The sequence below is a fragment of the Triturus cristatus genome, chromosome 7, assembly GCF_964204655.1.
Source record: "Triturus cristatus chromosome 7, aTriCri1.1, whole genome shotgun sequence".
NCBI lineage: Eukaryota > Metazoa > Chordata > Amphibia > Caudata > Salamandridae > Triturus > Triturus cristatus.
This window is the reverse complement of record NC_140590.1, coordinates 1,132,447,155-1,132,474,627: the sequence shown is the minus strand read 5'-3', so window position 1 is coordinate 1,132,474,627 and position 27,473 is coordinate 1,132,447,155. Positions and strand designations below refer to the sequence as shown.

Here is a 27,473-nt window from a genome sequence, read left to right as displayed (position 1 = left end):
TACGGCTCCCCCGTCCCTCAAGCGCTCCCAGCGGTGACCAGGACGGTCTTCCTGGCCTGGCGCTCGACCTTACGTCACACACACTGGGAAACTAAATTAAAAGGTACATGGCTCGGCGAGGTGGCAGCACTACGAGGGTTTACACACTGGTATCACATTTTCTTTTTTTTTTTTAAAGAAGTTTTATATAGCGCTGGCCTGACCCGAGGGTATTGGAGCGCTTTACAACAGATACATTGCGGAGAATCACAACAAACAAAACAAAAGAATGACACATTAACATGGCAGAACGCTGGTTGGGGGATCTGCTTTGCAGTCTTGGGGACATAGCGTTGGGAGCAGAGCGAGGTGTCTGCTAACCCGCTCCGATCGATACTATCGACTCCCTAGGGAGCGGTTGAGGAACAGGATTTTGAGTTGGCTTTTGAATTTAACAAAAGAGGGAATGGTTCTGATGTGAGGGGGAATAGAGTTCCAGATTTTGGGCGCGCTTCCGGCGAAGAATCGTGCCGCAGTTTTTTGTTTTTGAGTTTTTGGCGGGATGAGTAGGAGGGAGTTTGAGCTTCTGAGGTTCCTGGCCTGACCGGCCGCCAAATATTTGGGTTTGCCAGTATGTAGGACTTTGAGTGAGGCAGGCTGTTCTGAAGCTAATCCGCATTTTGACTGGGAGCCACTTAAGTTCTCTGAGTGCAGGAGAAATGTGGTTGAATTTCTTGACTCCGGTGACCATTCTGGCTGCCGCATTCAGAGTTGTTTTGATGGGAGCTAGATGTGACTTTGCAATTCCTGAGAGAACTGTGTTTCCATAGTCCAGTCTTGACAGCACCAGTGTTTGAGTGGCCTGTTTGAGCGGCCGGTTTAAGATCATTGGACGGAATGAAAGGTTTTATTTTGTTCAGTAGTTTAAGGTTAAGGAAAGCACTCTTGGACGAATTCTTGATGTGTCTGGCCATGTTCAGTTTCGGGTGTAGCATTATGCCTAGTGATTTGACAGTCAGCTAGGGTGAGATTCCAGTTGAGCGCATCAACGGCCTTTAACCATTCAGCAATTTGAGGGTTCTCCTCCTTGTTCGAGATGAGGAGTATCTCAGTTTTGTCGGGGTTTAGTTTAAGGTGATTACATAACAGCCAGTGTTGAACATCTCTCAGTACGTCATTGAGTCTTTGAAAGTCTGAGGGAGGTGGTTTCCAAATATAACAGAGTATCGTCTGCGTAAAGATGGAAACGGATGTTGGCTGTTTTGAGTAGTCTGGTGAGAGGTTCCATGTAGATGTTAAAGAGTTATGGGGAGAGCACTGAGCCTTGAGGGACTCCCTTGTTGACAGGGTGGATGTCGGAAGCAAAGTTTTTATTTTTTATTTTTTGAGTGCGATTGTGCAGGAAGAAGGAAAACCATTGCAGGACCACCTCGCTAAGACCGGCTCTTTCTTGGAGAGCCCTAATGAGGAGTTTGTTGTCTACCGTATCGAATGCTGCCGATAGGTCAAGGAGAATGAGGAGGCAGCATTGGTCAGAGTCTAGTGATTTGTGGATATCGTCGATGTTGAGGATTGCGGTTTCTGTGCTACAGCCTTTTCGGAAGCCAGATTGGTGGGAGTCCAGGAGGTTGATGTTGTCCAGGTATTGGGTTAGCTGTTGGAGTACGCATCTTTCTAGGATTTTGGACAGAAGGGGAAGGTTAGATACAGGTCTAAAGTTATTCAAATCCGTTATGTCAAGGCCGGGTTTTTTCAGCAGGGGTGTGACTTGTCCTACTATAAGGCAGTCTGGACCGTCTCCATTTTTCATGGAGCTATTTATTATCATGCACCAAAGAGGTGCTAGGGACCGCTTCAGCTTTTTGGTCAGTAGGGGAGGAAAGGGGTGTGGGACATGAGATGAGGGTTTGGAGGTGGAGATCAGCGTGATTATCTCAAATTCCAGAATGGGGCGGAAGCTTAGCCAAGATTTGGAAGAGGGAAAGGGTGCGATATCGTACGCCCTGGGTGTGTTGCTCTTAGTGGGGCGAGAATTGATGGTGTCCAGTGAGAGTTCGATCTTAGTAATCTTGTCGTTAAAGAAGTTGGCGAACTTGTCGCAGAGTTCTTTGGACGCCTGAATTGAGGAGGTCACTGGCTTGGAGGTTTGTTGCCTGATGATGCTATAGAGCTCTTTGGGTCTATTTTTTGCGCTGTCCAGTGCAGAACGGAAAAAAGTGGATTTCTTTTTTTTTATGTGATTGTTGTATTTCCTACGAGCTGTTTTGAGTTGTAAGTGGAGGGTGGAGGTAGGGTTCACACTGGAATCTCCCTGGCTGTGCGATGTGTGGGTAGGGGGATGACATGCGATCTTTTCAGGACTTAGTCGCTTCTCCCTCCAAGCCTCACAATTTTACAAGTACTTACAAATTCAACACGCCCTCAATTCACATATCCCCACGAGTACCACGCTTCCTGAATTCAGTCCCCCTGAGGTGCAGGTCATGATGGGGAACCTCTGGAAGGGAGGCATATCCCGCATATACCGCACTCTCATAAACAGCCCCACATCTCTGAACCCGCTTAGGGCTCACTGGGAGGGTTGGTTTGGCTCCCTCGAGGAGGAGGAGGAGTGGCGGGACGCGCTGATGGCCCCCAAACAGATCACTACCTCAGCCAGACTCCGTCTCGTCCAGACTTACTACCTCCACACCACATACCTTACTCCAGACCAGCTGCACAAAGCAGGTTTGCAGGCCTTACCCGGCTACGCGCGATGCGGGCACCACCCAGCGGACTTCTTCCACATGGTTTGGTTGTGCCCCACGGCTCGCAGGGTATTGGGACAAAATAGAAACAGAACTTACCCACATTTTGGGGTGGCAAGTACCCCATGATCCCCTGCGTCACCTCCTGGGCATCACAGACTGTCTAGACGAGACCCGGGCAGACAAATTGTTCCTGGGCACTGCTATCGTGGTCGCCAAACGTGACATCGCCAAGGCCTGGGTGCGGCCTGACGACACCCCCCCCACACGATCACTAAGTGCCACCGGGGGGGTGGGGGGGGGGGGGGGGGGGTTAGACTGGTGCGCAGCGCAGGGAAAACACTTATTTGAGGCCAGGGGTTGTCCAGCCTAGTATCAAAGGGTGTGGGGCAAGTGGGCAGACCAGATAGGTTGGGGGACCGGAGAGGGGAGACAATTGTTCTTGTCATGATGCCAAGTGCTCGTCCAATTTGCCTACTGTGTGACTTCACATCAGATGTTTTCTATTGTCAAATGCGTGATTTTACATTCAGTGCTGTCAGTGTAACTTTGTCTTTGTTTCAATAAAATCAATAAAGTTGACTGTCAAAAAAAAAAAGAATGGAATCTGACACTATAGGGGCATATCTGCTCATGCAGTTATGCCCTCACAAAAGGTATAGCGCACCCTGCCTTCAGGGCAGTAAGTCTGCTGTAGGGGTGACTTACCTATCCCTCTTGCAGTTCTGCCAGGCCAGGTACACAGAGATGTGTGCCAAGTCGACTCTTCACATTTAGCTTCACCGAAACACGCAGGCTGCAGTGGCAATGTCCATGTGTTTGGCGAGGCGTCTCCTAGGGTGGCATAATACATGCTGCAGCCCTTAGAGACACTTCTCTGGCCACAATACCCTTAGTACCACTGGTGCCTTTTACAAGCAAATTATATGTGGGTCAGAGGTGTGGCAATTGTGGAAACAAAGGAAGTTCTGGGAAAGAACACAGGCACTGGGAACTTGATTAGCAGGAACCCCGTGCACATTCAGTCAAAGTTGTATTCAAAGTCAGGCAAAACGTGGGGGGTAACCATGCCAAAAGGGGTACTTTCCTACAGATGTAATTTCTAGCTTCAGGGGTTAAATGCAGATTATACAATATAAAACAACCTAAAAAATGTCATGCCAAAAAGCAGAATTATATTCAGAAGTTAAAACATTAAGCAACAACAGAGTCAAAGCAAGGGAGAAGAAGGATAGAGTCTTGAATCTAAAAATGTGCTTTCAATAACATCATACACGCAGAATGGTAGGACTAAAGAACTGGAGCCATGGGGAAAATCCTGAATTCAACGTGTAGCACAAATTACTTGTATAAATTGATAAGTGCAATTACCTTAAGTGAACCTTTTTACACAGGGATGCTTCTATTATCAAGCTACCAACACAAAAAGGAGCATAGAAGTGCAAATCAAAGCCGCATGAAGAAATCAATAAAAGAGCAATTGTGTTTAGAGAGAAGAAAAAGCTCCGAGAAGAACCTTGGCAAGTAATAAGAGAAAGTAAGAAAAAGTAGCTCACAATTCCTTGCCCATATCACACCCCAGATCTCACTTCAATGCTCAAGTCTCCCAAGGTAGTCCATAGCTCCCGTTACTTTTACCTCCTCCATCACAGTTCCCTCTTCCTCGAAGAGCCCAGCTCTGGCATTGGCCCTTTCTCGTCAGTGTCCCATTTTCATGCAAGGGTCTGCCTCCACTATCGCTGCCAGTCTTTCATTAGTGCCCACCTCGACAGTCACTGCCCCTTTCTCCTTAGTGTCCTGTGTTCAACTCTCTAGTCAGTTACCACTTCTCCCATCAATGTCCATTTCTCCCATCAGTGCCCACACCTGTCATTACTCCGGTCTACAAACACTAACCTCTCTGGCCATTGCGCCCTTCAACTATCCTGGTTCACTTCTTTTACTCTCTCTCTTTTCTCAATTCCTCCCATCATTTAACTTCTCTTCTCCTACCAATCACTGCACATCATACCCAAATTGTCTGTCTGTTGTTGCTGCACACCTAGACATCAATATCGCTTTTATTGTGGCCCATCAATTCTAGTCAAAACCCCACATCCATGTCACAATCACTTCTCCTATTACCAATGCCGATAAAGTGGCAGCCGCGGGGCACAATCATCTTTACATGTTAGTGAATCTTCTCAAGCACTACTGGCCTTTCAAAGGCCTGAGTTCCCCCCTGCTCTAGCCCTTCCCACTAAGTTATTCTGTATGCATTTATCTTCCCATTACAGCTCGAATACACTGTGAATGCGCAAGGGACAATATCAAATTACTAACTCTGCGTATAAAAAGAAGTACAACACAGTGTTCGCACACACGATGATGATGATAAACCCTCTATCTCACTGAGTTGATTAGGCTTGTTTCAGGTCATTGTACATAGTTGTGCCACAATCATAAGAGTGTTGTTAACGTGGGGGCTCTCACCACCCTGAAGTGCCACTGTGCATACTGCATTCCAGTTTGAACCACTCCGATTTAAATTCTACATAAACCACTAAAAACACTGAATAAAGAATCTCAAACTCAAGCCCCCTAATGTACCCAAACAGTGAATTGGTTATCTGTTAAGAACATTCTGACACCTCCCAAAATGGTGTGTGAACAAAGGAGGTGAAAGCGTCACTCACCTCTGTATCCCTCAGGTTTGCTTGTCGAGCAGGCCCAGAACAGCATCCTGGTGTTGATGAACTGTATGACCTCTGGTGAGCACAGAGTGGTACTGCAGAGGGAAAGATAATCATCAAGAACAGCAAAGATCTGCTGAGGACAGCAGCGAGGATGGGTGAATCCGAGCTCAACCTACCGACAAAACTCATCAGTATCCTGGTGCTCATCCCCATGAAGGTACACCAGCAGAAAACGCAGCTCACGCTTGGCATCATTGAGGGCCTGTTGGAAACAAAATGCATTGAGGTAGCATGAGTAAAGGGCAGACCTATGCAAGAAGAGACTCCTGGTCCAAACTTCCCTCTTTTAATGCTCTGAAGCCGCTACCCCCCCACCGCTGCACCAGTTTTACAGAAAAAGGAATAGTACTCAAGGCCACCACATAGTAACGAGCATTACAGCCCCCCTACTGCACAACACAATGCAGCAACAACCTCCTAACAGCAAGTCCTTAACTTAAATTGCAATTCTTTACATCGAATATCACATGCATACAGGATGAATGCATATTCTAAACACTGCAAACTAGGAATTAACTGATGTCTCTGAGATCCATACCCCAACAAACAAACCATTACCATATCACACATTTCTAGGGGGACCAGTGTGCATACTGGTTCTCTCATTAAAAGTGGAGTGTGCTCCCCTAAATCCAGGAGGTCCCCATATAGGGGTAACCTAACCTGTCTGTACATCTCTGGGAAGAACATGGCTTCGATACCAGGGGAGTCTGTCCTTTCTCCGAGATACTGACCTGGCTATAGGTTCCCTGGTAGAAGACTGGGTGTGTTCTCCCATACTTTTCTTCAAATGCCTGAATGAAGGAGACAATGTCCCCCACAGGGTCGGTTACTCTGCTTCGAGGGTCTGGCCGAATGAATCTGAAAGCAAACCTGGGAATACACAAAGAGCAACATCACCAATCAATGCATCTATTCGGTAAGAAGAATCCTAGATCGGCAGAGCAACTACAAATGACAAAAGGGAATGTAATATCTTCTTAACCAATATCATCCGGCAGTCTGGCGATGAATTAGGAAATGGTTGGTGTTTGCTCTACGCCTTCAAACCTTACCTTCCAATGTGTAGAAAAGTAGCTTGGATGATGTTATAAGTGATCTCATAGAACATGTCAGGAGTGATATATGTGAAGTCATAAGCAGTGCATGGCGGGGGCGCAAGTTCTAGTTAGCGCTGCTAACTAGAAGTGGTGCATTTCTATGATTTTTTGGTTCAAAATGGTAATGTCACTACCAAACTCACCTAACTATAATGTTACTTTAACCTTTTTTCTTATATATATATATATATATATATCACCAGATTCCGTAGAACAGCTTCAAAGCAGATACAGACACGGACCAGGTACTTCGTGCAGAAATTTTATTCAGTGCAGTATGTCGCCATAACGTTTCGGCTCGTCCGAGCCTTGATCACATGTATATTATATATTCACTGAAAAAACCATAGGTTTCACACGTTATAGTTAGCGGAAATTTTACTGATAAAAAACCAGTGAAATTCCCCCGTTATAGTTAGTGCAGGCAACTATAACTCACGCGACCGCAATCCTCTGCTGATGCTAATACTGTATTTAGACACTTATTTGCCCATGTCTTCTTACATACATTTTTAGCTATAATTATATTACAAATATTTTTTTTCCATAAAGACACATATGTCATCAGCAGAAGATTGCGGTCGCGTGAGTTATAGTTGCCTGCACTAACTATAACGGGGGAATTTCACTGGTTTTTTTATCAGTAAAATTTCCGCTAACTATAACATGTGTGAAACCTATGGTTTTTTCAGTGAATTTGCAAGGTTTTTTAAATGCTAATTCCTAACTATAACGTGTGTGAAACCTATGGTTTTTTCAGTGAATTTGTACGTTTTTTTAAATGCTAAGTTACTTTACGCCATTCGTGGCGTGCGCGCCCACTTAACGCAGTTCGTTCCGTGCGCACCGTGCGCGCACAGTAAGCACGCGGTGCGCTTCGCGCACCGCGCGCCCACTTTACGCAGTTAGTGCCGTGCACGCATGGTGGGCACGCGGTGCGCTACACGCACCGCGTGCCCACGTTACGCTTGATGGGCCATGTACGCACGATGCGCTTCGCGCACCGTGCGCACATGGAGGACATATGATGCACTTCGTTTTGAAAGGTAATATTTTAATTTTTCGTAATTTTTATAAGCCATGCACAAATGGTGCCCTTCGGGCACCATTTGCACACGGGGTGGAGAGAGTGTGGATAATTTTTTCTTTTATTATTTTTGTTTAAAATATTCTAGTTTATCACACCTCTTATAAGCCATGGACAATTGGTGGCCTCCGGCCACCAATTGCACACGGGGTGGGGAGAGTGTGGATAGTGTTTTTTTTTTTTTATATTTTTTTACCGTACGCGTACGGTAAGCGTAATCGGCGAAATTAGCGAAAAAATAAAAATTGCATTTTTGGACTTGGGGGGTCTTTGGGGACTCCCTCAACATGGCTATGTGTGTGGGAGCTGTCTAAACAGCCCCTTTACATGTTTTTTGGCTTTATTTTACAACCTAACTCTCAGTGCGAGAGAGAAAATGGCAGCCGCCGCTTCCTGGTTTCGGCCGATTCGAATGTTTACTAAGATCTAAGAGCCAATCAGAATCGAGCTCGCGCACGCCACCGTACGCGTACGGTAAGCGTACCGTAAGCTGGCTCTGATATATATATTGATTTAAAGGCTATTTTCTCAGAATCTACTGAACAGATTTACACCAAACCTACAAAAGGCACTTCCTTGACCTGAGGACTACCTCTCTGCCAAATTTCTAGTAATTCTGTTCAGCCGTTCGGGCTGTAGCCCTGTCTAAAGGTCCTATGGAAAAATGCATGGGAAAAACGCGTTTTGGGACCCCCCTTTTATCTCAGCCCCCGCTTGACGAATCCCCCCCGAGACTTTCAGGATAGGAGCGGAGCGCGATAGGAGCGGAGCGCGATAGGAGCGGAGCGCGATAGGAGCGGAGCGCGATAGGAGCGGAGCGCGATAGGAGCGGAGCGCGATAGGAGCGGAGCGCGATAGGAGCGGAGCGCGATAGGAGCGGAGCGCGATAGGAGCGGAGCGCGATAGATAGATAGATAGATAGATGGATATCTGACCCAAGTTACCCTGTTGCACGACATTTCAAATTAGTCCATCACAATAATTTGAACGACTTGAAATACTTTGTGATAGATACAGTACCAAAACTTCCGAGGGGCGGCAACAGGGAAAAACTTCTCAGACAATTAGAAACACAATATATACTGCTACTAGACACCAAGATGCCCAATGGACTTAACACAGGGGAGGATATGCACAATTTCTTATGACCACAGTATACTAGTTGACTCCAGTAAACACTAGCCATTTGGGTTTTCTTTTATCATCTTCAATTGTCTGCACCTTGATTTTAACCTAATTTTATCCCTGTGGGTTGTCTTTGGGTTTATATATTAGGGTTTTTTCACTAGATTTCTATTCATCAGAGTATATATTTTATTATACATTTCCCTCGAAAGCTGATAGTTTTCAACACTGTTGTAACATCTTAGCCCTAGGCAGATCATTTTCCCTTGTCTTTCCTACCTCCTTTTCCTATGCTGCTATATGGTTGCCATCTTTGCAAATTTTTTTGCCATATTTGCACAGATGCACTAGCACCTTATAATACATGATTTAGATGTACTGCATGAGGCACTAGCACCTTATACTACATGATTTTTTAGATGTACTATATGATTTTAATATGTATATTTGGAATTTTATCCATTTTATAAATATTCCCCAAACCTGATAGACTCCCAATATATATTGCACTTGCACTTTATTGGAGAGTAGTATATTGTTCAGAATTTTAACATTATCTATGTACTAAAATTATGTATCAATATCTGGGGATTTACCAACTACCATAGTGCATACACATACATGTGATACACGTTCAAATGTTCAATCATGATTATAGTTGATTCAACTATACTTTAATATGGTATACATCTAAGATTAGGCATTAATCTCTTCTATGCCCATGACGAGATAGTCTCGTCATGGAGCACGGTTGCGCTGTGCCCATGACGAGACTATCTAGTCATGGAGCCCGCCCGCTAATGAAAGGCCCGGCACAGGAGGGGGAAAGGGTGGGGCACTGAAGGGGTTAACCTATTTTGTCATCTGCAGCAAAAAGAAAACCCTTTATGGTTTGTGCCAAACTACTAAATGCAATTATTGACTCTTTCAATAGAACGCATAAACAAGATGTTATTTTGTTCTACGCTTTGTTGTTCTCAGGGTTTCTAAGGCTATGACTTCTCAAATGATTTATGTTTTAATCAATTGGTTTTATGGGCTTCCTTCCTCCGCATGCTTATTTATGCAATTAGGGCTACTTTTAGATCGAATTTCGATGGTCCACTTTTACTGTTTGGAATTATATTCAGTGTACATTACAGGGTTTTTCTAGAATTTTACTCCCACTTTGGAACCATATGTTTTAAAGTTTAACTTAGTAATTAACTGTCCAAACGATAGTATTTCTTTTATGTTTACCCTGTTGGTACGTGTAGCTTGCTGTTTTGTCTGTTATTATTCCATTGGTTGAGAGAGGAGGAAGTCAACCATATTACACTATATAACATGTGATAGGTTCACCAAGTGTCATGTGATCAAGGCCGTGGTGACGCGGCCGAAACGCGGCATGCCGATTGACTTGGAATAAAATCTGCACAACTACTTATCTACTGCGTGCTGTGGTCTGTACCCGTCTCCACTACCTGCTGGACCTTTGGGGAACCTGCTTTCTACATATACACCTTTTATGGTTTTCAAATGTGAAAAAAACCGAATAAAGAAGATATTATTATATACATATACATATATTAAGGATTCCTAAAAATTACCTCCTTGGTGGTGCTGTGTCCTTTTGTGCGTGATGGAGTGAATATGGGAACAGGAGCTCTATCACTGCTTTGAGGGGACGATTGTGTGTATGTATGTGTGTATATATCATATGACGACACCCAACACTTGGAGGCCCACGCTTACGTGTAAATCCTTTATTCTGCAAGTCCGCATCACACAACAGAGCTTGCCATCAAGTTCGACGCGTTTCGGGCGTCCATCCGCCCTTGTTCACAAGGTTGGCTTGTAAGGAAGGCAGCTATGCAGGTGACTTTGATAAAGGTCACTTGTCTCGCCCGATGGGCGTGTGCTCGCATTGCACGCTAGTATTTGTAGGCTTAGCGTATTTGTTCCTTTAGTAGGTGCCGCTGCCCAACTCCTAAATAAATTATATATATATATATATATATATATATATATATATATATATATATATATATATATATATATATATATATATATATTCACTGAAAAAACCATAGGTTTCACACATGTTATAGTTAGCGGAAATTTTACTGATAAAAAACCAATGAAATTGCCCCGTTATAGTTAGTGCTGGCAACTATAACTCACGCCACCGCAATCCTCTGCTGATGCTAATACTGTATTTAGACACTTATTTGCCCATGTCTTCTTCCATACATTTTTAGCTATACATATATTACAAATATTTTTTTTATAAAGACACATATGTCATCAGCAGAAGATTGCGGTCGCGTGAGTTATAGTTGCCTGCACTAACTATAACGGGGCAATTTCATTGGTTTTTTATCAGTAAAATTTCCGCTAACTATAACATGTGTGAAACCTATGGTTTTTTCAGTGAATTTGCAAGGTTTTTTAAATGCTAATTCCTAACTATAACGTGTGTGAAACCTATGGTTTTTTCAGTGAATTTGTACAGTTTTTTAAATGCTAAGTTACTTTACGCCATTCGAGGCGTGCGCGCCCACTTAACGCAGTGCGTTCCGTGCACGGTTTTTATCAACTTTAATAAGCCCTGTACATTTGGTGGCCTTTGACCCCACCCCCTGTGCTTTTGGTGGCCGATGTGGATAGTGTTTTTTTTATTTCGATTTTATAATTTCATGTTGCCAAAATATAGTTTTTTTACTGATGTAATAAGCCCTGTACATTTGGTGGCCTACGGCCACCAAAAGCACAGGGGGTGGGGTAAGTGTGGATAGTGTTTTTTTTATTTCTAATTTTTACCGTACGCTTACGGTAAGCGTACGGTAAGCGTACTCGGCGAAATTGCCGAAAAAAAAATAAAACCGTTTTTGCTCTTGGGGGATGTTTGGGGACTCCCTCAACATGACTATGTGGGAGGGAGTTGTCAAAACAGCCCCGTAACATGTTTTTGGGCATCATGTTTGATAAATAACACTCAGTGCGAGAGACAAAATGGCGGACGCCGCTTCCTGGTTTCGGCCGATTCGAATGTTTACTAAGATCTAAGAGCCAATCAGAATCGCGCACGCCACCGTACGCGTACGATAAGCGTACGGTAAGCGTACCGTAAGCGGGCTCAGATATATATATATTGATTTAAAGGCTATTTTCTCAGAATCTACTGAACAGATTTACACCAAACCTACAAAAGGCACTTCCTTGACCTACGGACTACCTCTCTGCCAAATTTCTAGTAATTCTGTTCAGCCGTTCGGGCTGTAGCTCGTTCTAAAGGTCCTATGGAAAAATGCATGGGAAAAACGCGTTTTGGGACCCCCCCTTTTATCTCAGCCCCCGCTTGACGAATCCCCCCGAGACTTTCAGGGTAGGAGCGGAGCGTAGCGCCCCACCTATTTTGAGAAATTCGCGAGGATTCATCGACCGGCGCCAAAGTTATTCAAAATAGAATGTTGCGGATTTCCTATGGAAAAGGGGTCCTAACTATAACTACCTACTGGCGACCGCCAGTAGGTAATATATATATATACACACACATATATATATACATACACATATACATACATACATACACTCTCTCTCTCCACCCCCCCACCCCCTCCCCGGCGGTCGACAAGGGGTAGCTATAGCCCTTGCGTTTCTAAAGAAAATGCATTTTTTGTGATGCTGATAATTTTGGCGTTTAATGAAACTCCTTGAAAATTTCTACTTTTTGACTAATTTGCACATGGAACGTTTTGGGGTGATCCGACAAGCAGAGCGAGAAAAAAGGAGGGGTCCCAAAACGAGGTTGAAGTCATTTTTCCATATCACTTTCAGAGACAGCTATAGGATTCACACCAAATTTGGCAGCAAACTAGATCTTGGTCCATAAAGACTGCTTTTTGTGATTTGTGATCTCCCACACTGGTTTATTAAATCCCCTTGGGGAGGAAAATACGCATTGTTTTTATTTAGGGCGGGAAGTTTGTGGCCCCACCTCTGTGAACCTCTAAGAGGTCCCGGGGACCCCCATGGCAGTATTACCTTTTTAAAAAGGAGGGGGGCTGCGCAGCTCACCTCCCTGAGCCATATGACAAGAAAAGGGATGGGGCCCCAATTCATCGGGGCATAACACGTTAGATAAAATGGAGGGGGGAGCAGCCCCCCTCTGAGCCATTACTGGCCCCGGTGGACACCATCCCCTCGGACTCGGAGAGTCCACCCCCAGGACACAGCAGTTTCCCTGCCCACACCGGCATGGAAACCTGTGTTTGATCCCGCTTGGCGGAAGCATTTTTTAATTTCCCACCACACTGGAGCTAACAAACTGTGCCCCCAGCCGGGGGAGCTTTAAAAATGCTACCGTCGGCTGGGAGCAGACTTGAGATCTGTTTCCCTGCATGCACTGATGGAGGCAGGGAAACAGATCCAAATATTGCTCCTGTCCTGAGAGATCAGCATAAGTAGCCCTGCACGGCCCCCAGTGCCTGGTGGGTGCCCTGCGTGGGCATCAGAGAACCTACCTTTAATACTGCAGGCCCTGGGGGAATGGGGCCCCTGATGCCGTTAACTGCTCAGGGAGAAAGTGTTGTGTGATCTGTCCCCATTACAAAACAAAAGCCCTGTGGTGTGGTCCTGGGGGATGGGGTACCCAGGTCAAAACAGACCCTGGGAAGGAAGGCGTGCAGCATGGAGTTTGTCACAGGCCAGGCCCTGCAGCCAACCTCCTACCAGGGGTTGGATTTAGGTATGGTAATAAAATATTACTTTGTTAAAAAAATCTAGAAATTCACTGAAAAAGCCAACGGTTAAAGTAACGTTAGTTAAGATTTTCAGTAACAACATAACGTTTTAAAGTCTAAACACCACAGAAATTCACCAGTTACAGTCATCGAGAAAGGAATATGCTACTTACCAGTATGCATCTGTTCTTGGCATGTAGAGCTGCAGAGTCACACACTGAGGATAAGATCGCCATCTGGTGTTGGGCTCGGATGATTGCAGGTTGTTGTTGTCTTCGGAAGAAGCCTTTGGTCACGAGGTTGGTGACTCCTCCCCTGGACAACAGTGCGCATGGGCATCCACTCCATCGGCAGATTGTTTTTCGCCATGATGGGAAAAGATGGAGTATATAGAAAAGAAAGAAAGGATGTCCATGTGTAATGTCTAAGTAAGACGGATGCTGGAACAGATACAGGTCCCGGGGAGGCGGGCGGGCGTGTGTGACTCTGCAGCTCTACATGCCAAGAACAGATGCATACTGGTAAGTAGCATATTCCGTTCGAGGCATATGAGCTGCAGATCACACACTGAGGATAGATTATACAGCAGTGCTCCCCTTAGCGGTGGTCGCCTGTATCCGTTGCAGCAGCTTGAAATAAAGTTTTTAGGACAGCCTGGCCCACGGAGGCCTGTTGTTTGGCCTGCACGTCAACACAATAGTGTTTAGTGAAGGTATGCGTGGTAGACCATGTGGCTGCCTTGCAAATGTCTAAGGGAATATTGCCTAAGAAGGCCATAGAAGCCCCTATTTTACGCGTGGAGTGCGCCCTAGGGGGAACTGTAAGTGTACGTTTAGCCTTGAGGTAGCATATTTGGATGCATTTAACTATCCACCGGGCTATTCCTGATTTGGAGATCGGGTTGCCTTTGTGTGGTGGCGCGAAAGCAACAAAGAGTTGTTTTGTCTTTCGAAAAGGTTTTGTCCTGTCGATGTAATAAAGCAAGGCTCTTTTGACATCTAAGGTATGTAGGGCCCTTTCAGCTACCGAGTCTGGATTTGGAAAAAAGACCGGTAGTTCTACTGATTGGTTAAGGTGGAAAGGGGAAATCACTTTTGGAAGAAATTTAGGGTTTGTCCTAAGAACCACTTTGTTACGGTGTAGTTGTAAGAAAGGTTCCTCAAGTGTAAGGGCTTGTATTTCACTTACTCTGCGCAGGGAAGTGATTGCGATAAGGAAAGTTACCTTCCATGTTAGGAATTGCAATTCACATTTGTGCATAGGTTCAAATGGGGGGCCCATGAGTCTTGTTAGAACCACATTGAGATTCCACACTGGTGCAGGTGGCAATCTTGGGGGAAGAATTCTTTTGAGACCTTCCATAAAGGCTTTGATGGCTGGTACGTTAAAAAGGGACAGGTGTTGCCTATTTTGCAAGTAGGCTGCCAAGGCTGCTAGGTGTAAACGTATAGAGGAATACGCTAGATTGCATCTTTGCAAGTGTAGTAGGTAGCAAATGATGTTTTGGATGGAAGCATCCAATGGATGTATGTCATTATTAGCGCAGTAGATGGCAAATCGTTTCCATTTAGCGGCATAACACGCTCTAGTAGTAGGGCGTCTGGCTTCTTTTATGATATTCATACAGTCTGGAGGGAGATTGAGGTAACCGAACTCTAGGACCTCAGGAGCCAGATCGCTAGATTCAGTGTTTGAGGATCTGGGTGTCTGATTTCTCCATGGTTCTGGGTTAACAGATCTGGGGAGAGGCGTAGCTTTTGATGTGGAACTAAAGATAGTTCCAGAAGTGTGGTGAACCACGGTTGACGTGCCCAAGTGGGAGCCACTAGTATTAGTGTTAGTGACTGTTGTTTCAGTTTGCGTACCACAAATGGAACTAGTGGGAGAGGCGGAAAGGCGTACGCAAATCTGCCTGACCAGTTCATCCATAGGGCATTGCCCTTCGACTGTGGGTGTGGAAACCTGGCGGCGAAGGTTGGGCATTTTGTGTTTTCGGGAGTGGCGAACAGGTCTATGTCTGGTTGTCCCCACTTTTGGAAGAAGGGGAGTAGAACCTTGGGGTGTAGTTCCCATTCGTGGATCTGTTGTGTGTGGCGACTTAGGAGGTCGGCCACTTGATTGTGGATCCCTGGGAGATGTTCTGCTAACAGGTAGATGTTTTGGGGAATTGCCCATCTCCAGATTTGCTGTGCCAGTTGGGACAGTTGGAGAGAGTGTGTCCCTCCCTGTTTCTGTATATAATACATTGTCGTCATGTTGTCTGTGCGTATGAGGACAGTTTTGTTCTTCAGGTGAATTTGAAAGGATTTTAGTGCTAGGAACACTGCTAAGAGTTCCAGGTGGTTGATGTGGAGCAGTTTTTGTTGACTGGTCCATCTGCCCTGAGTGGTATGGTGAAGGAGGTGGGCTCCCCACCCCGTGAGAGATGCGTCTGTAGTTAGCACAACTTGTGGAAGAGGCTCTAAGAACGGTCTCCCTTTGGACAGGTTGATGGTGTTCCACCATTTCAGTGAGCGAAGTGAGCGACTGTCCACCAACACCAGATCGGTAAGTTGTCCGTGAGCTTGATTCCACTGTTGTGCTAAGCATTCCTGTAAGGGACGCATTTGAAGTCGTGCGTGTGGGACTATGGAGATGCATGACGCCATCATGCCTAGGAGCTGCATGAACACTCTTGCTGGAAGAGATGGATGAGTTTGAAATTGAGAGATGAGATTTTGTATACTGGCTATCCTGGCAGTGCTGGGATAGGCAATGGCTTTGGATGTATCTATGGTTGCTCCTAGATACTGATGTAAGTGGGAAGGTTGTAGGTGGGATTTGGGGTAGTTGATAGTGAATCCCAAATCGTGGAGAGTTTGAATCGTGCGATGAGTGTGGAGAACGCATTTTTGGTATGTATTGGCTTTTATGAGCCAATCGTCCAGATAGGGGAAGACATGGATCTGTTGTCTTCTGAGATGCGCTGCCACGACTGCTAGGCACTTGGTGAACACTCTGGGTGCCGTGGTTACTCCGAATGGGAGAACTGTAAATTGATAGTGTTGCCCATCTACCACAAATCGTAGATATTTTCTGTGAGCGGGATGCATAGGGATGTGAAAGTATGCGTCCTTGAGGTCCAATGTGGCGAGGAAGTCTCCCTGTTGTAAAAGTGGGAGGACTTGTTGGAGAGTGGTCATGTGAAAATGATCCGAATGTATATACTGGTTTAGCAGTCTGAGATCCAGTATGGGCCTTAGTGTTTTGTCCTTTTTGGGAATGAGGAAGTATAGAGAATATACCCCTTTTCCCTGCTGTTGAAGGGGGACTGGTTCTATCGCATGTTTTTGTAACAGGGATTGAACTTCTTGTTTGAGGAGAGAGAGATGATGCGAGGACATTGGACGTTGTTTGGGTGGTATGTTTGGGGGGGATTGTATGAGTTCGAGGCAGTAGCCAGACTGGATAATTTGTCTTACCCACCTGTCTGTGGTGATGGAAGTCCAGACAGGTAGGAATTGTTGGAGTCGCCCCCCGACCGGAGTGGAATGGTCTGGGGGGAGTGGTGGCAAGTCACTGTTTGGTGGCTGGTGAGGTGCGGGTGTTGTTGTTGTTGCCCCGCCCTCGACCTTTGTTATTGTTTCCCCTATAACCTCCCCGGAAATAACCTCTGTTAGGGGATGTTTGTCCAGAATTTTTAAAGGTGGACGTGGTCTCAGTTGATGTGTTTTTGGAGCCTCCTCTATAAAAGGAGCGACGAAAGGAACCCCGGTTTTGAGGAGACTGCAGTGCTCCCATAGACTTGGCAGTTTCATTATCCTTTTTCATTTTTTCTAATGCAGTATCCACTGCAGGGCCAAATAGCTGCTCTTGGTTGAAAGGTTGAGCTAGAATTGCGGTTTGAACCTCCGGTTTAAAACCGGAAATACGGAGCCAGGCATGTCGTCTGAGTAAGACGCTAGTATTGACCGCTCTAGAAGCAGTGTCTGCTGCATCTAAGGCGCATTTAATGGAGGCATTAGATATTAATTTGCCTTCTTGGATGAGGTCAGAGGCCTGGGACTTAAAGGGTTCAGGCAGATGTTGCATAAGGTCCTCAAGTTGGTCATAATGCGCTCTATCATACCTGGCTAACAGGGCCTGGGTATTCGCAATACGCCAATGGTTAGCCGCCTGCGCGGCGACCCGTTTGCCTGAGGCTTCTAAAAGCTTAGACTCTTTGTCTGGGGGAGGCGTTTCTCCAGTTGTCTGTGAGTTAGCGCGCTTCCTGGCATTTGATACGACTAAGGAGTCTAAAGGGAGCTGGGCCTTAATGTATGCAGGGTCTTGCGGGGCTGGTCGGTACTTTTTTTCGATGCGTGGGTTGAGAACCCTAGCTCGAACAGGGTCCTTAAAGACTTCAGTAGCATGCTTTATAACCCCTTTGATCATGGGCAGTATGTGCACAGTCTTTTGTGACTGCTCAAAGGTATCAAGGAGAAAGTCCTCTTCAAGGGCGTCTGTGTGCATTGTGACGCCGTGGAATGTTGCTGCCCTATTTATAAGTTGGCCGAACCCTAGGTGGTCATCAGGAGGGGAGGGCTTGGAGGGGTAGGTAGTGGGGTCAGGCATGTCAGGTATAGGATAAGACCAGTCATCCATGGGTGCTGGGTCTGGGAACGTAAAAGGGTCGTTTGGATCAACAGGATCATTAAATAAATCAGGGTCCGCCCCTCCCCCTAAGTCATCATTATCATCCTGTGGAGGAGGTGAATGATAGGGAGATGGTAAAGGTAAAGGTAAAGGAGAATCAGGAGGAGGAGGGGGGGACGGGTTAGGAGGTAAAACAGGAGAGGAAGGACGAAGTGGTGAAGTAGCACAGTCCTTTTTCCGTATGGGAGCTGGGGGAGGTGTAGTGTCCAGCTTCCGCTTTTTATATGGGATGGCAGTCACATGTCCCGTGTTAGGGTTGATGTAGATCCGCTTTTGAGAAGGATCTGGTCGAAAAAGTTCATCTGGCTCCGAAGGTGGTGTCTGCGATGTCCGCTTCGGGTCTTTATGAGCTTTTTTCGGCGGGGACGCAGTTTTCGGCGCCGACTGAGTTTTCGGCGCCGACTGAGGTTTCGGCGCCGACTGAGGTTTCGGCGCCGACTGAGGTTTCGGCGCCGACTGAGGTTTCGGTGCCGACTGAGGTTTCGGTGCCGACTGAGGTTTCGGTGCCGACTGAGGTTTCGGTGCCGACTGAGGTTTCGGTGCCGATGGACTTTCAGGCATCGATGTTGAAGAACGTCTCGGTGCCGGTGGAGACTTCGGTGCCGAGGAACGTTTCTGTGCCGAAGGAGATTTCGGTCTTGGAGCCTGTTTCGGTGCCGACAGTGGGATTTTGGGTGCCGAGGGTGTTAAAGGCACAATCAGGTGAGGTTTGCTCGAGCCCGAGCCACCCACAGGCTTAGATGTCTTCGGAGCCGGGCCCGAGGGCGGGGCTTCTGAAGAGGATTTCCGGTCGCGACTGGGCCCAGCTGGCGGAGTCTTGACCAATGCTTTTTTGGATGGGGCAGGGGCAGGGGGGGTGGTACTCACACGCTGCCCTGGAGTGATGAGGTCATCGGAATCGTCGGCCTCGGACACGATCGAGATCTTCGGTGTCGTCTTCGGGAACATCTTGAGCAAAGATGTCCTCCGGTTCTGGAGCTGGTTTGGCCATAATATGGCGTCGAGCTCTTCGGTCCCGGAGGGTCTTCTTCGAACGGAAAGCGGAACAAGCTGGACAGGTGGACTCGTTGTGTTCCGGCGACAGGCAGAGGTTACAAACCTCGTGGTGGTCACTGTGGGGGAACTTCGCTCCACACTGGGGGCATTTTTTGAAGGGTGTCCTGTCCATCAGCCGCTTGCGGAACCGGTCCGAGTTGAGTTCGACGTCGATGGAATGAAGATTAAGTATTTAAAATGATTGCTAGAAGTTTTCTGCTGGAGCGGAAAAAAGTTCATCCGAACCCAATGGCGGAAAAAAACAATCTGCCGATGGAGTGGATGCCCATGCGCACTGTTGTCCAGGGGAGGAGTCACCAACCTCGTGACCAAAGGCTTCTTCCGAAGACAACAACAACCTGCAATCATCCGAGCCCAACACCAGATGGCGATCTTATCCTCAGTGTGTGATCTGCAGCTCATATGCCTCGAACCTATAACTCATGTCCGAAGGTAACTAACTATCACCATGCACTGCTAATTACCCCATATATTACATCACTGATATTAATACTGCAACATTTGCAATGAATTTGATGAGAAAACTGTGCATGCCGGGGGCACAAGTTCTAGTCACTTGAGTTAACAACTGGTGAATTTCTGTGGTTTTTAGAGTTTAAAACATTACGCTGTTACTGAACAATTTACCTAACTATAACTTTCGGGATTAGATCGATAAAATTCCTGGAGGTGGCAGATATTTTTGACCTCGCTTTGAGACAACATTAAAGAGACCTGTTCGCTTATGAACTCTCACTTTGCTCTTCAGCCACGTACACACACTTAGCATGCTCATGGGGGTAGTGGAGGTAGGCGAGGCTCAATTTGTTTTCTAAACTTGAATCCACCCATAGATTTACATATGTTTCAGAAGTGTATGCAAGTCTTAACTAATGTCCATGAGCCATTATATATTTGGGAGTTATCCTTCGTGTGCAGATAATGTCATCATTATTAAATACCCCTTAGTTCTCAAAGTAAATAATGGTCAAAATTATGTTATGTCAATTAGTGATATACTGAGAACCATATAAACTAGCAGAAGTAAGTGGTGTTTAACTAGAAAAGGCACACGGGAAAAAAGAAAGCCACAAACCTACTGTAACACATGATGACAGATACAGGTTTCAACTTTAGACAACATGGGAATTCCATGTTAGGGTATTCAGAAACTCTCCGAAAGCACTCCATGAAGGAAAATCTGCTGTGGTCCTGCAGAAACCAGAAGTATGCCTCATTGGATGAATCGATAGTCTTAAACGTTGGCATAGGTGCATTAAGAAACTGAAGTGAAAAGAGTACTGTGAATGGAAAGTGAAGCTCCATTTTCTTTTCACATGTTTTAATTAACCTTGTTTGAAATTAATGTTTAAAGAAATCTATGACATTGTATCCTTTTCAATGTGTAAAACCATTTACGCATGGGCACTCGTCCCTAGGACTTCTCATGCGGGCAACCTGAGAAGGTCAAAGGAGAAGTAATGCAAGTGCATGAAGAGCACCGAGAGTATTGGATGCAACCAATGCAGTAGCCAATGGACTGAAAGACAAAAGTGGACTGCTATCTCTCCTAAAACTATTAAACTGCTAATACCTGAACACCTCAAATATTGTAAAAAGAGGAGTCACTATCTCTATGCCACATGCGCACATGAAAGCCTTGAGACTAGCTCACTAAAACAGGGATAAACTCTATATTTCAGTCATTACTGCACTCTAACAAAGCACTCCACTGCAGACCAGACCATTAGAAGAAGGGAATACCTATTGCTATTTGTTCTTATGAACCACATTAGCAAAGGAATGATCAAACTAAGTTTCAATGAGAGGAACGCAAGCAACCACATTAATAATCGGAGCATGGGCCAATAAGAAAGTCTCCACTTTAAGTTGTGCTACAGATTAGAGATTTTTCGTTTGGATCCTGCCTTCCTGAAGTAGTGATGGCAGCCAGGAAAGATTGCACCATATGGGTCAAAAAACACGTTAGCTGATGCTACTTGACAGAAAACTCAAAGCTATTAAAGAAAGAACAATAAAAGTCACCACTTAAAGCATGTTAATTAATCTGCTGTCTTTACGATACAAAATTTAACTCAAAGGAGCAATTATCACTATTGCCATTATGGTGTCTGTGCTGTACCCTATACTGTGCAACTTATTTATGGGAAAAGGGGCCTAACACATAGTATCTGGAACGCATGTAGATACTAATCTTTCATACTTTTAAACTATTCTAGCATTATAATGGGTTTTCAATGCTTTGGGGCCCCAAAACCGTTCAGTCAATCACAAATACTGATGCTTCATCCTACATTGATCTCGGCCTGTGTGACGGGGCGGGCTCGCTGAGTAAGAGACATGAGCCCGCTATGGACTGGTGGTCTGCAGTGCCTCTATCTCCCCCTCTTATCTCCTCCCAGCAGGACGACACAAAACACAACTTTATTGACACTGACGGAAGAAGGAGGCGGCTCCTTTAACTGGGGCTTCCAAGGTGACGAGACTCCGCCCCCACCTGACGTCAGCGCGTTCGACGATAAGGACTGGAGAATCCAGGAAGTGGGTGTGCATCGACACCAGAGCGGAGGAAGAGGACCCGAGAGAAGGAGTGTTCGTGGTAAGCCGAGGAGGAAACGAAGAGAGCGGAACAGACCGAGGGACGAGACCATCAAGAGCCCGGACTGAGCCAGGAGGCCAACGTCCCCACGTGTCACCGAGCCACGCTCCAGGAGGAGCGTGGCTTACCCAGGCACAAGAAAAGTTCTATTGGTGGGTTGGGAGGAGGGACGGTCCGATTACCTAAACGGGAGCCCTAAAACCCCCCCCTCAAACATCACAACTTGTTTCCCCTCACCACGAGCACTAGTCACATTTTCCCCTTTCGTTTTGGTTAAAACATGCACAAGAGTGTGTGGTGCCTGCTTCACTGCCCGATCCCTTACTTTTGATCGTTTCACGGGACAGCGTCCGAAACCCTTTTTCTTCATCTCTTTCATGCCCCATCGACACGGACGGACTACCGAGACAACATACCGGACCCTGGGAGGTGGAGCTGAAGTCCGTAGGAAGAAGCCGAGGGGTACCAAGCACGACGGATCCCGCCACATTTGCCGCCGAAAGACTCACAAGTCAGCATAAACGTGTCTTTAGGAAAATAAAACCTTATCTGAGAAGACCTTGCTTCCGACCCGTTACTTCAACCCTGCCACAACTGGTGTCAGAAGTGGGATTAACATCCCAATCCATCAGTAAACCCGTGATGTAGGCGGTAATTCAACATCTCAAAGGCCAGGAAAAACTCGAATGGGCCATCGAGAGACAGATGACGTCCGCCCAAGCGGACCACGAAGTGTTTAAAAACACCATTACAGCCCAGATAGAGAGCCTGCAGAAGGTGGTGCACAACCCTGGTATCTCTATACAAGTAGAGAGACGAGCCCCCACCCATAGCCCCTCAGGTATATCCCTCCAGAAGTACGTATCCGGGGAAGATCCGGATGCGTTCTTATTGAACTTCGAACGGGCCGCCAGAGCGTGTGGCTGGCCTGAGGAGAAATGGCTGTTTTTTGGCACCTCTCCTGACCGGTGATGCCCAATCGGCCTATCAAGTAGCCAATGCTACCGGAAACACCCCTTACCAGAAAATAAAAGACATAATCCTAGACCACCTAGGCCTGGATGCAGAGGCCTATAGAGTAAGGTTTCGCAAAGAAGGGGGTACCTGGTGAAAACCCGAAAACACTTCATTTAAAGATGGCAGCGGACAAGTGGCTAAAACCAGCCACCAGTACAAAAGACGAAATTATGAACAGGGTGTACCTAGAACAGTTTATGGAGGCCCTCCCATATGGCACACAGAGATGGCTCAGACAACATTCCAATCTTTCTGCTCAACAGGCCATCAAGATGGACGATAACTACTCGCGTGCTCAGCCTCGAACATTACTATGGGACAACGAGAAAGCTAACAAAGGTGGCATACCCCCTAAGACTGAAAAGAAACCGAAGTCTTTGCTGGACATTCCAAAGACTAAACATATCAGAACAGAGATGCCAACATTCAAGGGACCACAGTGTTTCAAATGTGACTACTTGGGCCACATCGCCTGCCTATGTCCCCGAAAGAAACCAGCGGATGAACCTAGGGAGGTTGGGTGCATCCCGAAGGCCGCGGAAATGGGGTCATCCTTTTATATACGCGTATAGGTGAATGGGAAGATGGTAAAGGCCCTGTTAGATTCCGGGTGCAAGCAGTCGGTAGTACAGAAGAACCTTATACTCACCTCCCAATACATTACAGAAACATTAGTACACATCCGCTGTGTACATGGGGACATTAAACCCTAACCCCTTGCAGATGTTACTATGTTTCCCATAGCCAGATCCCCTTGTACGGTACGGGTGGGGGTAGTTGATTCCCTGCCTGAAGACCTTATTCTAGGTGTAGACAACCCTGATTTCCTGTCCCTATTCCAAGACAAAGTAGGAAGAAAAGTAGGCGATCAGGGAACCCCCGTTCCGGCCTTCACTAACCCAGACCCCTGGCTATTATACCGGAATTTCCGCTTTGCCCAGGCTAACGATGCCACTCTGTTCAACGCCTGGGAATCAGCACACGTTAACCAGAGCAACGCATCCCTTAATTATCCCCATTTTTTGATCAAGAATGATCTTTTGTATCGTGAAGGAGGCCCGGAAGAACCAACGCGCAGCTCCTGGTCCCAGTACCCTTCCGAGAGCAAATACTATTCTTCTCTCACGCCCACCTCACAGCGGGACACTCCGGCGCAGAGAAAACTACACAGAACGTGCTACGTCACTTTCTCTGGCCCGGTATCTACAAAGACATCCAAAGGCATTGTCAGACATGTGAGGTATGCCAGAAGAAAAACATGCAACGTCCACCTGCAGTCCCGCTTCAGTCCATGCCAGTAATAGGAAAACCATTCGAGACAGTCGGTATGGACTTGATAGGTCCTTTGCCCAAGACCCTTAAAGGCAACCTCTACGCACTAGTGATTGTGGATTATGCCACCAGATTCCCAGAAGCGTTCCCACTCAGAGCACCCACTGCTAAAAACATTGCAGAGAAGTTCCTGGAATTGTTCTCCAGAGTAGGATTCCCCCAAAGAAATATTAACGGACCAAGGAACGCCGTTCGTGTCCAGATTAATGAAGGAAGTGTGCCGTTCCTTGGATCTCCAGCACCTACGCACATCGGTATACCATCCCCAGACCGACGGCCTAGTCGAGAGGTACAACCGGTCCTTAAAGACCACCCTGAAGAAAATGCTCACCGTAGAGGGCAGGGACTGGGATCGTCTCCTGCCATTGTCATTGTACGTACTACGAGCCCAAGCACAGAGCAGCATGGGTTGCTCCGCGTTCGAGATGCTATACGGACGGCAACCCAGGGCCCTCCTCGAGAGGACCATGGATGCCTGGGAGATGGAAGAAGAAAACGACCAGAGGTCCCTGTTGAAATACACGCAACAACTGAGATCCAAGTTGGGAAAATTGAGAGACCTGGCCTACTCCAACCTGGAGAAGAGTAAGGAGAAACAAAAGAAACACTACGGCAAAGGAAAGAAATGGAGGAAGGTGTCGGTAGGAGATTGGGTATAGGTCCTACTCCCTTCCTCTACCCGGAAGTTTCAAAGCGAATGGCTGGGCCCGTATAAGGTGTTAGAGGCCCTAGGCAACACCACATACCGGGTGCAAATATCACCCACTCAATAGCAAGGTTACCATATCAACCTTTTAAAAAAATGGTTGGGGCCCTTACCCAGAACAGCCCACCTGACCTTACCAACCTCTTCTTCAGGAAACACTACCCTCGATCAACTCGTAGTCAACGAGGACCTCACCGAGGAGAAGAAGAAAGACCTCCACCAAACATTAAATCCGTTTTCAGCCATCTTTTCAGACACACCGGGGAAGACCTCACTAGCCGAACACAGGATCGAAACACAGGACGGGAAGATAGTAAAACAGAGGCCATACAGGACACCCTCGGCAAAGAAGGCAGCAGTAAGAAGTGAGGTGCATGAGATGCTCCGGCTTGGTGTTATACGTCCGTCCAAAAGCGACTGGTCCTCGCCCATCGTGATGGTCCCCAAGCCGGATGGAACACCACAATTCTGTATGGACTTCTGTGCCCTGAATGCGATATCGATCTTTGATGCATATCCAATCCCAAGGGTCGACGAGCTTATTGAGAAGTTGGGCGATGCTAAGTACATCACCACGTTTGATTTAACAAAAGGGTACTGGCAGGTACCCCTCCGAGAGGAGGACCGAAAGAAAACCATGTTTTCAACAGAAGAAGGGCTACTCGAATTTAACGTTCTCCCTTTCGGCCTCAATGGGGCACCTGCCACTTTTCAAAGGCTTATGAACACCATCCTTCAGGCATACCCCTCGTTTTGTTCAGCATACCTGGATGACATTGTTGTCTTCAGTGCGACTTGGCCAGAGCACTTACAACACTTGAGAACCATCCTACAGGCCTTAGAACAAGCCGGGCCTACATCAATTTAAAAAAATCTCGAGCAGCCTATCAGAGGGTGAAGTATCTTGGATACGGTCTGGGAGATGGGGTGATCCCCTTACGGTCTGAAAAAGTACCTTACGGTCTGAAAAAGTAAGAGCGATAGCAGAAACACCTTTTCCTACCACCAAGAGAGAGCTACGCGCGTTTCTGGGTTTGATTGGATATTACCGACGCTTTGTTCCACAGTTTTCAGAACTGGCAGCCCCTTTGACAAATGCCCTTTGAAAAGAAGCCCGACAGCAGCAGTTACTACATCCCAAAAAAGAAATGCTGGACGCTTTTCAGAGCCTGAAAAAGATCATTACTACAAGCCCCGTACTAATTTCCCCAGATTTTAGCAAGACCTTTATGTTGTCCACTGATGCTTCCAACTCTGGGCTGGGTGCAGTATTATCCCAGTTAGGGGGAGATTGTCTAGAACACCCTGTCTATTATATTAGCAGGAAGCTGTTCCCCAGGGAGTGCAAGTACCCAACGACAAAGGGAATGCCTAGCAATTAAGTGGGCTATTGATAAGTTACGCTATTACCTAGAAGGACAACCTTTCATTCTGTACACAGATCAAGTCCCCTTGCAGTGGATGTGTCGGAATAAGGCCCAGAACCCCAGGGTGCTCGGCTTGTTTTCGTCATTGCAGCCTTTTGCCTTTGAGGTACGCCATCGGAAGGGAAAAGAAAATGGGAATGCGGATTACCTGTCCAGAGTGTTTCTTGTCCCCGATCGGGAGAATCCAGGGGGGGGGGCTCGCTGAGCAAGAGACTTTAGCCCGATATGGACTGGTGGTCTGCAGTGCCTCGATCTCCCCCTCTTATCTCCTCCCAGCAGAACGACTGGAAGATACAAAACACAACTTTATTGACACTGACGGAGGAAGAAGACGGAGTCGGCTCCTTTAACTGGGGCTTCCAAGGTGACGAGACTCCGTCCCCCACCCGACGTCAGCGCGTTCTCGACTATCAGGACTGGAGATTGCAGGAAGTGGGTGTGCATCGACACCGGAGCGGAGGAAGAGGACCCGAGAGAAGGAGCGTTCGTGGTAAGCAGAGGAGGAAACGAAGAGAGCGGAACAGACCGAGGGACGAGACCATCAAGAGCCCAGGCTGAGCCAGGAGGCCAACGTCCCCACGTGTCGCCGAGCCACTCTCCAGGAGGAGCGTGGCTTTCCCATGTACGAGAAAAGTTCTCAGGGTGGGTTGGGAGGAGGGACGGCCCGATTACTTAAACAGGAGACCTAAACCCCCCCCCCCTTAAACATCACGACTTGTTTCCCCTCACCACCGAGCACTAGTCACACTTTCCCCTTTCGTTTTGTTTAAAACGTGCACAAGATCGCCTGGTGCCTCCTTCACTCCCCAGTCCCTTACTTTTGATCGTTTCACGGGACAGCGTCCCAATACCCTTTTTCTTCGTCTCTTTCATGCCCCATCGACACGGACGGACTACCGAGACAACATACCGGACCCTGGGAGGTGGAGCCGAAGTTGTAGAAAGAAGCCGAGGGGTACCAAGCACGACGGATCCCGCCACATTTGCCGCCAAAACACTCACAAGTCGGCATAAACGCGTCTTTAGGAAAATAAAACCTTATCCATGCAGACCTGGCTTCCGACCCGTTACTTCAACCCTGCCACAGCCTGCCTTCCTTTTAGCAAGACTCCTGGGACGTCCTCAAGTGAGGGGAATGTGCCAGATGTGCAGGACCAGTATTAAG

At 46.8% G+C, this 27,473-nt stretch overlaps 1 protein-coding gene across 1 annotated transcript in view; it reads right to left on the bottom strand.

Annotated features, from left to right (window-relative positions):
• FAF2 (Fas associated factor family member 2) overlaps positions 1-27,473 on the bottom strand; it is a 125,839-nt gene that overhangs the window by 55,960 nt on the left and 42,406 nt on the right. Inside the window, exons 5-7 of the mRNA XM_085618284.1 lie at positions 6,196-6,334; positions 5,578-5,663; positions 5,402-5,493 (exon numbers count right to left, since the gene is read on the bottom strand). Of these exons, the coding sequence (XP_085474410.1) occupies positions 5,402-5,493; positions 5,578-5,663; positions 6,196-6,334 (317 nt within the window). The remainder of the gene's footprint in view (positions 1-5,401; positions 5,494-5,577; positions 5,664-6,195; positions 6,335-27,473) is intronic.